This window comes from Corvus cornix, chromosome 12 (assembly GCF_000738735.6).
Source record: "Corvus cornix cornix isolate S_Up_H32 chromosome 12, ASM73873v5, whole genome shotgun sequence".
Taxonomy (NCBI): Eukaryota; Metazoa; Chordata; class Aves; order Passeriformes; family Corvidae; genus Corvus; species Corvus cornix.
In genome coordinates, this window is record NC_046342.1 from 8,206,758 (window position 1) to 8,220,010 (window position 13,253).

The window sequence follows — 13,253 nt, forward strand, 5'->3', positions numbered from 1 at the left end:
AACGCTGAAAGTTCTTCAAAACCATAAACTAATAACAGCATCCGAGAGGGAGCGGGTCGAGCGCCCGCCAGCCCCGGTGCCGCCCCTCAGGGCCCCTCCCGGGACACGAGCGGAGCTCGCGCGTCCCGCACCGACCTGGGCAGCGCGGAGCTGCGGCCTCCCCTGCGCGGGGCAGCGCGGAGCAGGGCGAGGAGCTGGAGCAGGACGAGTCCCTTTCCAGCCAGCAGGAGCTGGCGGAGTCCCCTCCCGACCCGCCGTGGCACCGCCGCCACCGCTCCGTGCCGAGTCACGTAAGGCGCGGCGGGTCCCCCCGGAGCGACCTCCGGCCAGCTCCGCCACTGCCGCCTCCGGCTGCCCCAGAAGAATCGAGCCCGTCCAGCTCTGCCGGGCAGCGCCCACCTGCCCAGCCCCGAGGAACAGCACTCACCTTGCGCCGTCCTGCTCCTGCTCGGCTCCGGGCATGCGGCTGGCGGAGCTGCCGCCCCGGCCCGGCGGCAGCGAGAAAGAGCTGCGGAGGGTGAGTAGCGGGAGCCGGCGGCAGCGGGCGGGACGCGGTGGTCCCGGGGCTCCGGGCGGCCGTCAGGGCAGCCGGAGGGAGGGGACGCGTCTCCGTATTCGCCTCTCCCCGCCGCCCGCCCCTCTCCGCCAGCCCCGCCCGGCTCTCCGCCCTTCCCGCTCCGGCTCCTTTCCCGGCTCCCAGCTGCTCCTCGGCTGTGTGTTCTGTCCTTCCCTTCCTCTCCGGGTCACTCCTGCACTGCTCATCCCGGCGAGGGGCGGCCGTTCGGGCCCACAGCAGCTGCCTCCGCAGCCCCGAACGCCCCTGGGTCTGCCGGGGCTCCGGGCTGCGCTGCCCCGGCCTCCCCCCATCCCTCGCCTCCCGCCCGGAGAAGGTGAAGGAAGCCAAGCTGGGGTCGGGAACAGCTAAGGAGGCAGACCGACCAAAAAAAGGCGAAGTACATCACGCCACGTTAAGAATCTCAAACGAGATTAACAGCAACGGGACCAGGAGTAGGTCCCATTAGGTTAAAAACTTGGGCAAAATAGTGACAAATAATGTACATATGGTAACAGGCATGTGTGTTTTGGACGAAAGCAGTAGTATGGAAATACATCCAAAAGTCCTACTGACCCGGAAAAATACAGAGATGTGAAGCTGGAGGCATGTAGATGATGAGCACTTTAGATGAGGGACTCTTTCTGCTGTTTGTACTGTACCTGGTAAAGATAATCTTATTTTCTGTGACTGAAGTCAGTATAATAGTAATAAATACTAATAATTACATCACTTAAATACAAATTCAAATGTAGCTGGTAGGTCTCTCTCACAGTAGTGGCATTGCCAACATAAAACAGCCAACGGAAAAACAATAATAAAGAAACTCACCACATTTTGTAGCCCAGACACCAGAAACACTTTACAGTAGAATAACTAATAATTAACTAGGGTTTGGCCTTACTTTCTAAACCAACATCTTGCAAGGAGATTTCATCTCTCTGTCACTTCTAATTGCTGAGGATAGGAATGTGGAATGGAAGAGACATATGGACATCAGACCTTTCTTTAAGTAAAGGTCTCTAATTCCATGTCATTTCTTCAGGCTGGAACACTAAAGTAATCTCTAAACTCCCCACTGTATGAAAACATTATGGAATTAAAATCGTATTTAAAGAAACTGGTTCTTAAGGTGAATTCTTTTTAAACTAGGGACAATTTAACTGGATAATAGCCATCAAGATGCTGTAGTAGTTTTACATAGTAGTTTACAGCTGGGGATTTTTTCTACTCTTAAAGTAGCAATTCACATAAATTATACAGGTGTGTGGAGACCTGGCACTTCTCTTGCCCTATGGCAAAGTCAAGGGTTTATGTCTTAAGCAACACCAGCTTATGGGCAAAACCTGGGCTCCCAGCAGCATTGATACAATTAGCAGAATGGAGAAATCTGTGAGGTTGCTTAAGTCTGGTAATTTCTTAAATCTGGTAATTCCTGGAACACTGAACCTGTCATAGCTGCAGCCAAGAAAAATGGAAAACAGACATCCACCCCCTGCTTTGGTAGTGCCTGTTACAAAAGCAGAGATGCACAGGCTGTAAGTGCACGTCCATTTTTTATCCACGGCTTATCATGTCCGTCACAGAAAGTGACAGTTCCAGACCCCTGTTTTAAAGCTTAATTCGGTATTCATTACCAGGAAATGGGAAGAGATGCTCTGTTTAGAGACTTTTGAGTATTTTATGTGTCCACAAAATTTCCACTTATTATGCACAAAGGGAATGAACAATTAGTTGATGTAACATTTATAATTATATAACAAAATGGAAGCCGGTCAAACACATCAACTAAAAGCATTGTCCAGGGAGACTGGAAACTTTTTAGTAATTACTCATTTGCATTTCCTGGGTTTAAAGATGATAAATTATAAAATGCAATTTCTAATTGTTGTTTGTTCAGCATTTTAAAATCATAAGCATGGAATTTTCTTTAGTATGCAAAATATAAAATTCAAATGTTAAATGTATTATTACTTCAGTCCAAAACATTATCTTAAAAACACAGTGATATCTGACTTACACTTAAAAAAAAAATGGTTAGCAAGCCAATTCAAGGGTAAAAACATGAATAATCAAATAAATGTACTGGTATTTCTCAGCTTTGGAGGCAGTCTAAGCAAAAAAGGTGAAGTTCAGAAACACGAATCCTGCCCTGTTTTCCTGATTCACTGTCACTGGTATTCCCACTCCACCCTCAGTAGCTGAGCATTGTCCAACTGTTCAGCAAAGAGATGGTGACTTCCTTCCTAACACCTAAACACACCTTGGCATGTTTGCAAAAGCTACAATGAAGAGCAGACAGTTTCCTTTCTGTTGATGACTCATGGCTTTTATGGGTACATCCCCTCTATTAGACATTGCTAAAGACAAGCAGGTCTAATTCTATTCTCACTTTTAATTATTTTGAAATAAGTATGATGTAACTGACAGCAATGAAATCACTCCAGATTTTCATCAAAATTATAAAGGAGTCATTCTTGCAAACCAGGTTCTCATCAAGCAATGTACTTCCACAGGAATAGTACCAAGGAGTGCTACGGGGCTGAAACAGGCCCCTGCAGAGTCTGCCCCGAGGTACCTCACACTTCAGAGGTCTCTGTGGGGTGTTGTAAAGGAAATAAAACATTGCTTAACGTCTGCCCCAAATCTACCTCTTCCTCCTCCTGCAGTTCTTGCTGTGCCACTCTCCCATATGCTCCATCAGTAGAGGATTTGCTGCAGTGGTGCCACAGAACCCTGGGACATGAACCAGTGCCCTGTGGTTCCACCACCCAAGTTACTGCAAAATGCCAAAGCGTTACAATAATCTCTTACCAAATACACTGAGTGGTCACAGACTGCTCAAAGAATCACCATTATGGCTCAAGACCAAGGCAAGAAACCCTGTTCTGCCTTCAGCTGACACCAGCCCACCTTTGTTCCCAAGTGGACCTATCTCCTATTCCTCATCTAGTTCCTACCCAGTTCTCATGTAACACAAGCACAGTAACACTTGCTCATGGCCTGTGTATGACCAGTTGTACACTTATGAAGAAAAAAAATATCTCACTCCCATCATTAGTATCTGATTTCATAACCAGACCCATTGAGATTGGTTGAATCACCTGAGAAATAAAGCATTACTAAAAAGGGTGTGACCACTGCCTTCTGGAAAGGCCTAAAGAATGTTGCCAAAAACCACTTTTATATCGTGATTATAGTTCTACAACTTGCACTGTAAATTATTTTTACCAGACAGGAGCTGGCTGCCCTGAAAATACTCCTGGCACTGGTTTCCTTAATGTAAAATACTTCTGGGGATTCTTCTTCTTTAGAAAACAGTTTAATTTGGTAATTATGTAAAAAAATAAACAAACAAGCCCATTCTCCAAGTGTTTAATTTTCCCTTTTACTATGCAAGGCATCCAATTTGAGTTGTTTAATCCTCTGTAATTGGGTTAGAAATCAATTTTTTTTAACCATGAAGAAGGTGACTTCTGTTTTTAGGTTTGATCTGTATTTTTAGTGTACTGTCAAAGGTAATGAAGAACTCCTGGTTTGCAGTTATTGGAAGTAGTCAATATTCCAATAAAAGACAGCCTCTAAAGGTTAATTTAGTTTAAAATGGAAAAAACACTTTATCAGTTTACCAAGTCTTTGGTATAATCTAGGGTTCTATGGCTATTAAGAAATGTAGTACTAAAGAAATGTAAGAAATGTTGTGTTCCTCGGATAATGTATTATGGTTATCAATAGCAAACTATTTTAGGTTGAGTGAAATCTCATCATAAACCTGGCTGGCTATTAACAAAAATTCAGAGCAAGTTTTGTGAACAATTTTATGCTGATTTACAGTTAAAGGGTTAATACAGAATTTGCACATGGAGCAGATGTGTTAGAGTTTAGAATTACTTGAAACCGCAGATACACACTTCCCCTGTGGAGACAAAACGCCAAATTGATGGACTGCCATGAAATAAACTTACCTGACTCATATGATCAACAAGACAGCCTCTCTTCAAGCAGACCTTTCTGCACACCACTAGCAACTAAATAGCTAGAATTCCAACTAAATCAGCAGCCCAACAGGACAGCATTCCATCCACTCACTCAGACTAGTTCAATCTGCCATCTATTGTCAAGGCTTTCGACCCTACCAGGAGAGTCTGGAAAAGAGTCTGATTTTTGTAAATCAGCCTTGACTGTTACAGCTTTAAGTCTTTTTACAACCTGATGAAGAAAATTCTCCAGATGTTGATTTCTTCTTGCATAGATTTTTACTACTGTAACCTATTAAGTCTATTATATTATAAATTATTGTATCTAACATTATATAACTAGATTCCCTTCATTTACCTGAGCAACATAAGGAATCAGAGTGGTTTCAAGGCCTACCCCTAAAATTACAGTTTGCAAGGTTCACTGACTGGAGCAGTGCTTTGAAATCAGTTGGATGAAAAGAAACCACATATAAATCTTACGTATTTATCACATCCTCTTTGACAAAATGAATCCAGTCCAGGTTATTACAGTTTTGTGGATGTGGATAGGTTTCACTTGGCATGCAGAACAACCATGTACTGCTAGGAGACCTCAGGGGAGGATACAGGAAAAATAATTACATAAAATCACATTAACACCATTTTATTAAAAAATAAAATCAGACCCAGTCTGTTCAATACAGAAGATTTAGAAGTTAAAGTTTCTTAGAGTTGCTCGACTATTATAAAGACCCATCAAAACAGCCATTTCCCTCCCTCATGTAGAGCATGAACAGCAGTTAGCAGGTCTGGCTGCTTGTGTGCTGTGTGGAACTGCAGTCAAAGGATGCAGGATAAAACCACTGCACTTTTAAGCCATTTCTTTTTAGTAGTATAAGAAAAGCCCAATGAATGAAATGGAATAAAAATATTTTATTTTGATATTTAACTTCTAAATTATAGTATGATAAAAAATTATTTCTGCAAATGTCAGGTGCATTCCATTTTCAACAGTTTATGTGTCCTTGGACACATACAAATTATGACAACAACTGTACTCATCATTCAAAATGCTGAACACGCTGTCACATCTTGAGCCTTCAGCTTTCCAATGTTTTTTCCACCCTCCCAGAAAATACACTATAAAACACCCAATGTCCACACACTTGAGAATAGCAGAAATTAAAAGGGATCCTTTTGCCATTAACATGATGTTTAGAATTTACTAATGCTTGAAAACAGTAGTAAACTAATCTCTAACATGTGCTAACATATCTTTAAAAAAATAATTTTTACAAGGATTTTTGATGCTATTCTCATTAGAGAAAAAAAAAAAGAATTCTTGCCAATTCAGTACTATGTTCTTCCAGCATCTCAATATACACAGTATCTTTCTAATTGTTTTAAGAACTGTGACTTTGTAAAAAAACTATACTAAGTTAGATTAAGTATTACTTCTCTTACTTTTGTATACTTTAAGTGTGGGCTGTCCTAATCTATATTTTCACTTAATTATATTGTTTTTCTTCTGAGTACATACAATATGCTGCTTCCACCTTAAGATAAGAAGGAATAAAGGAATTTTTCTTCCCTCACATCCCTAGATTTAACTGTCATCTGCACAGACTTTTCATAATTAACAAATAAGTTTTGCAAGATTGTACAGCAAATTTTGAACAAATTAAAAAAAAACAACTTTAATGACAAACAATTCTTTGTGCAACTGCCTTAATCCCTTTTCAACCCTCAGCTTTCTTAGAGCTCAAAATGAAAACTTAATTTCATTTAATGGAACAAGGAAATCTTCCCAATCTTTAGCCCAGCATTAAATAACAGTAAGCAAGCTGGGACTTCCCATGGATGAAAACAGCATTACCTCCACCAGCTCACTGCTAAGAAACTGCCTCCTCCTGTTGTGCAGCTTTGGCATTTCTATGCACAGCAGATCTTCAGCACACAAATTGTGTCACCTTTCTGCCTTGTCTTATTCAACCCAAACCCTTTCTCCAGTAAAATAACAAGAATTGCACCAAATCAAGATCCTTCATAGCTGGATTTAATGGAGGAGCATTTACCTCTAAGTGATTCTGCCTAATTTGACCTTCAAGTACTGGAAAACATGGAGAATTTTGCCTTCAATAAGGCCCAAGGCACAGCCTTAAAAAAAAATCATCAAAGGTGCACACGATTCACTGTGTGAGTAAAATTACCTAAACTTAGATATTGCAAGTTTTGAAGTTTTCCAGGTAATGTTCTCTGAAATTCAGAAAGCAGAGAGAGTAAGGAACATTACATTAATGGACAAGGCCCTCCAGATCCAACACATGCATCCAAATGGTCACAGAATTCCATATTAATTACAATTGCAAAGCATGTCAGAGTTCTGCCATCAATGGTTATACACAAATAATTGTTACAGCACTTTCTTATTCCATCTGTGATAACAATCTCAAGAGTCTTTTGTTTGGAAATTCAAAAGATTAAATACAAACTGACGCAAAGAAACCCAAACCAAAACAAAAACAACGCAAGAAAACAACCCGTGAGCCTTACAGCTACTCAGCCAAAATAATCACTTAATAGTTCTATCTCATGCTATTAAAATGGATAATAAAATGCAACAGTTAGCAATGTCTAATTCTCATCTATTAAAACTGAGAGAATGTTTGAGGTATTTGAGTTCTCCCTTAATTCTCCCTAAAGTAACTTCCTGCTAGTGGAATGTGAATACAGGTTCAATGAGACAGAATTTGACTCCACGAGCAGAATGAGCAAAGGCACATTGGTAAGGTATCCTTTAGTATTTGCTGTTCCCACGCTTATTGTAATAGTGCCTGGAACTGCAGTTACGCAGATGTGTTTAACTCTGGAAAAGTTGCTCCTTGGAAACAGGAGGGACATTTTGAATGAGGATTTACTCAGCTGGTCACTGCAGGAAGCAGGACATGCGTGCTCTGTGTCAGCAGATAAACATGGCCAGTTGTAGTTTTTGCATTTTTCCTTAATACAACACTAGTGACAGTACATGATCTTAATCACTAAGTGATGGTAACTAGTGAAAACTGCAGAGTAACTCACTGGCTTCTGTTTACTGCTTGACTCAAGATAAAGCATTCCTGCCTGTTAACTGCTTGGCTTGGCTTGGTTTACCCCAGGTGGTGTTGTAGCACCATGTCCTCAAAGGACAGTATGAACCCCCCCATAAAGCATACTCATCTCATGGCTGAACAAACCCAGAGTATCTTCAATATAAAATGCAGTCTTCCTTCCCCCATCTCTTTATTCTTTAGATTAGCCCTTCAGGAAGAAAATAGGAAACTTTGTTTCCATGGTATCACTCAGCATATGGAGGACCTGTATTTTTGTCTATTACAAAAAACGACACTTCAGCCTCAGTATGGTGCTGTTTGTGAGTCACCACAGCCAGACTGCGGCAGAACAGGGAGACATGCACTGAAGTTAAATACTGAGACACATTAACATCTGGGAAAAAGAGACTGAGGAAAAGAGCTCCAACATTTCTAAAAGAAAATTATTTCTTCTGATGGAGAATTTCTTGATCTTACCTTTGGCATTTTACCTTGCTTCTGAAAAAAATCCTGTTCTCATTCACTACAACACTCCTGCCATCAAGTACATCAGCACTTAAAACTAGAGGCTGGACTACAAAATTTACTAAGGCTTAATGTTCCAAGCTATTTTATGTCCAGTTGCAAAGTTATTCCTAGCAAAAAATACTAAATTTTGATTATGGCATCTATAAACAGTGTAATGCCATGACATTTAAATTATAACAGGAATAATTTTAAGTGTATTCTCTTCTATTTTTCCATGCTACATTTTTCAAATCATGAAAGAGTTTTTATAAAAAGACCAACAGATTCAAGTTTACTGGCCACAAAAAAGAGAATAACAGATCTTCTTCAGGGGCTGTTTGTTCCTTCAAGTAGATTTAGTGCTGAGACAGTGTGGTAGTTAAAGCACAAACAGAGGCTGTTGATAAAGTGGCAATGCATAACAACGTTGTGATGTATTATAAAGGAGCAATTGCCTGCAGTTCATCAGTATGGATATGGCAATGAAGTTCTGCTTTACATATTCCAGGCACTAAGAACTTTGTAGCAGTCATTACAGGAGGTTCTTCTTCCCCTATAAAAGGGAAAAAAAAAAAGTGAAGTTCGTTAATTGAAACAGTGATTTTGTATTTGGTCAACATTTCAGAAACAATGCAAAGAAAACTTATGAAAAACCTCTGCACCCTCTTGTCATACACTCCTGAGGCTGAACCACCATGCTCAGTAAAACCTTATCAAAAGATACAATACTAATTTTCTTCCCAGGCAGGACTTCTTTGGGAAGACCATATTAGTGAATGGACCTAGTGAAGGTCTGGTTGTTGATACTTCCTCAAAATTAAACTAGCTTGAACTTCAACTGAGGATGCCAAATATGATGATCTCTTTGGGGATTTTTTCTTTGCACATCAATACTCTGCATAGGAACTGAACTGAAAGAAAGGATTACAAATTAAGTGATTTAGGATTTTAAATTTCGTGATTGATGATTTTTTTTCGAAAGATTATATCAGACTGTGCTTTAAGGAAAAAAGGAAAGATCTTCTTCTGAGATGCTAAATGTCAGAGCTATTCACATCTGTTCTGATCAAGTAACAGGTAAAAAATAAGTAAAAAACCAAAATGTAGTGTGAATTCAGAGTAATAATAATGTCCACCTCTCAGAACAAGAATAGAAGTTAAAAATTCAATTTAATCCTCTCATTATCAGGCATCTAAATATTAGGGCTATAAATGTTTTGTATGTCTGGGACACTAAAGAAATTTAATGGGTTGCACTCTAAAAGGCAGATGATGCTCAGTTCCAAATACTGTCTCCTGTCTACCCTGTACCTCATTAAGACTGTGCTTTGGGTGAGGCAGGTTTGGGGGAGAGTCAGTCAGAGTGGTGCTTTTGGATGAGGACAGTAAATGGGAAAATGGCAGAAATTACAGTGGTTTCTTAAGACACTGGAACATCAGTGTTAAATCCAACTCTACCAGCAAGAGCTCTAACGTTTAACCTCTCCAGCTGAAGCATGTTAACAAGGGAGTATGTGACTTGAGAATTAATTACTGGGAAGACTGCCTCTTTCTTCCAGTGCCTCCTTGCAGCTGGGATACCCAGCTGACAGCTCAGTAATTGAATCGGGAGGGGACACTGGGAAAGCATTCTTACAGGGAGACCATACATTTTAAACCAGCATCCTACTTTCACTAGAAGCATTACAGAGATATCTGTAATTTTTCCCACAAACGTGACAAAAGGCTGAATTAGAAGATGGTAGGAAACTAAAAAATATCGTTTTAATTTTGAAAACAGAGTAATTGTGACTTAATTAATTAAATCAGTAAATCTGGGGGTTTTTCCACATGAAGTTTTTTTCAAATTTTAACTATTTAGTCCTGTAGACTATCTACCTGATAAATAGAGGTGCTATATCTGTAAATCAGCATTTGTATTCTCTTCCTCCAAGATAATTCTGGCATCAAACATTAGTTATGAATTATCTTAATAATATTAAAAAATTAATTTAGCCAAGAGAAAAGTCTAGTTAACTCACTGTCAGCACTCATTCCAGAAAGCAGAACAGCATACTACCATCAAAATGCAATATTCACCTGTTGTAGCTGCTTATGGAAAATCTTAGCAAAGTGCAGTTTTATCATGTCAATACAATTGCTGGAACATTCCACGCTGATGAAGTTGTGATGACAGTTCAATATCCTATAACTAGTAAGGTCAGACCAGGCTTTTTTACATAGCCTGAGGCAAAATTTACACCTTCTAACTGGAGGCATCTAAGATGGGTATCTATTCTGGTGAGTGTCTTCCAAGCATTTAAATTCCTCCACTGAAACCCACTTGTTCATTCCCCAGCTCCCTATGTGGTGAGAAGCCTGATGTCATTCTGAAACTTGAGCTGTACAGAAAATATCCCTAAAGGATCCAGTATGTGCTGGAGCAAAATAGGATGTCAGGTTTAGATTTATGGCTGTCTGTGAGAATGCTTCACCATATCACCCTCTTGATTACACCACACAGCTGTCAGCTGAAATCCCAGCTGCCAAGGAGCCCCCGGAAGGAAGAAAGAAGCTATCTCTCCAATAATACGTCAATTAATGAGTAGTGACCTATTAATAGAATTTTAGTGAAATCTTATCTAGCTAAGATTTCCTCCACACACTGTAAGTTAAGAAAAAGATTCGTTTTCCCAAAGTTACTGTACCTGTCTTACCATCTTTATACCATGCTTACCTTTCTCTGCAGCCTTCTATATGGCTCCTCACATATTATCTTACCTATTTGGAGACGGCAGAAATATGCACAGTAACTGAATGTAAGTTTTGAAACACTGCTGTATCTTACCTAAACCTGATGATGAAGAAACACTTCCTGTAATGGAAGATGTTTCCATTTGGTCTGTCAATAGTCCTTCCATTAAAGGTAAAGATAATTCAGAAGAAGGAACAGATGAATCGTAGATTCCAGAATCTCGAGGCATGTCTTTCAGATTTGAAGCTTTAACAATATGTAACAATGGCTGAAGGACAGAGCTGCCATCACCTTGAATGTCCTGAGTTTCTGTATCTTCTCCAAGGTTTAAGTGCTGAATTATACAGTGAGAGTCTGAATTCCCCACTGAAATATTTAGATCTGTTCTCAGGTAAAAATCACCATCCATCACCTGTTTATTCACCAAGTCATTTAAAACCAAGCCTGAATCAAATTTTTCCATGACAGGCTCCGAGTAGTGTAAAGAAGGCAGAGGGAAGGGAATAAATTGTTTCTCAAACCAATCTGGTTCCTGATCAATGAACTGATGCATATTGCAAATAGCAACATAAAGGGACCTCCCAGATTTGCTCCTGAAATAATTCCTTTTACTAATGTTAACAGGAAACACATCTGAATCCTGTACACTAAGATCTCTGGAGTGTAAGTGTGAATAGAGCTGGGGGAGATTGTCCATGAGTTTGTATTTAGTGCTTAGATCCAGAATAGCAGGGATGTCTCCCTCACAGGAGTAATCGAAGTAGACTGCGATGAACTTGCAGAGGTCAGCTGAATTCTGCTTTGCCTGACGAAGCTTCTCTGCAACAGTCAACACAGCAAAGAGAAAGAGTTCTCCTTTTCCTGCATCTTTGGTGACTCCTCTGTGCTTCCAGTTCTTTTTTTCAACAAAGTATTTCATTCCTTTGGAACACACAATGATGATAAACTGGGACTCATTTATTTTTTTAATAAGCCACTCCTTCTGATCTTCTTTACAGTTTTTTAGATCTTCCCACAAATCTAAAGCCACCTGGAAAAAGAAAAAAAAAATTCTGGTTGATATTAACTTTTATGTATGTAAACCCAAGTAGTTCCTTAAAAAAAAAAAAGCACTATGGATTTGATACATAGCAGTATTTCTTGGGGAATAAAAAGAACATAGGAAATGTGGCTGCACCAAGTAAATCAGAATTTACCTATGGAACTAAATTTGGTATCATCAACCCACAATAAACAATTGTGCTTGCCTCAAACAGTTTACCATTGTATGTTTGGGTCCATAATGTGCTGAATGTAACAGAAGTAAAAGAATCATGGAATTGTTTAGATTGAAAAAGACCTTTAAGATCAAGACCAACCATTCACCCAGCACTGCCAAGTCTACCCCTAAACCGTGCCCCTAAGTGCCATATTCACTTATCATCCTTGCATACTAATGAAGTGTGATGCCAATAATTTTCATATCTAGATAGAAACCTAATTAGTGCCTATAATATCAAGTCCTTCCAGTTAGGATGCAAAACAACAGCAGTTTTATCTGATGAGAAAGCTCTGAAAATTTTGTCCTAAGAGTTATCTTATTTTGTACTTTGTCAAGCTCTGACCATTCCACATGATCTGAAATGCTGGTGTACAGCAAGAGGAGGGACACAATGCTTTATCTCACAGGAGGAATGAGTAGTAGGATAAGAGAAAAAAACAGATGCAAAAAACTTGCATAATAGACACACATCAAAACGACTTATAAGATCTTCTTTGAAGCATTTTTCCAGAGAACAAAAATTTCTCCTCTGCTATGTATCACCCACAGCAGAGTGGAAAACTTTGCCCCATCAGAAGACAGAGCAGGTGGATGCCCAGAACACAAGGACTCCTGAAAACTGCTACCACACAGCTGGCTGCAGGAAGAAAGTGATCCTGCCTGAAGTGCTCAGTCAGCTGGACTGGATGATCACTGTCAGTTCCTTCCAAACAGACAACTCTATTCTATGCATGGGGAAGAGGAGTCATTTTACTGCTGTTGGGAGATGCAGGTAGTTTTGTGTCTGGTTTTGTTTCTGTTCTTCAAAATCCTGTGTGACCTGCTATCTGTGAGAAATGATTTTTATTACAGACAAGTTATTTTTAAATGGCTACTAAATGCCACTGGTTTTATCCTTTATGAGAAAACATTCCAATTCCATACCAAAAGTACTTGTGCAATTCTTCTGTTATACACTGAGCATCACTTTTTGTATTAAACGCCACAGTTTTATTAACAAAATATATTATTTCTGTACATAGATGCTATCAATATTTTGTTATATAAATTTTAAATGATGCCTGAGACCATGGTACTTTGTTAGAGCAGTAAGAGCTCACCTCAACACTATTCCAAAGAGAAACAGTGCAGTAGGGCTTAAGTACATCAC

General features: G+C 39.8%; 2 protein-coding genes across 2 annotated transcripts in view; both read right to left on the reverse strand.

Annotated features, from left to right (window-relative positions):
• ARHGEF3 (Rho guanine nucleotide exchange factor 3) overlaps window positions 1-1,019 on the reverse strand; it is a 110,894-nt gene extending 109,875 nt beyond the window's left edge. Inside the window, 5 exon segments of the mRNA XM_039559056.1 lie at window positions 428-519; window positions 521-819; window positions 822-927; window positions 929-1,000; window positions 1,002-1,019. Of these exon segments, the coding sequence (XP_039414990.1) occupies window positions 428-519; window positions 521-819; window positions 822-927; window positions 929-1,000; window positions 1,002-1,019 (587 nt within the window).
• Window positions 1,020-8,236: 7,217 nt separating this feature from the next.
• Window positions 8,237-13,253, reverse strand: part of IL17RD (interleukin 17 receptor D) — a 40,518-nt gene continuing 35,501 nt past the window's right edge. Inside the window, exons 12-13 of the mRNA XM_039559136.1 lie at window positions 10,936-11,872; window positions 8,237-8,661 (exon numbers count right to left, since the gene is read on the reverse strand). Coding sequence (XP_039415070.1) covers window positions 8,546-8,661; window positions 10,936-11,872 — 1,053 coding nt within the window. The 3' untranslated portion in view covers window positions 8,237-8,545. The remainder of the gene's footprint in view (window positions 8,662-10,935; window positions 11,873-13,253) is intronic.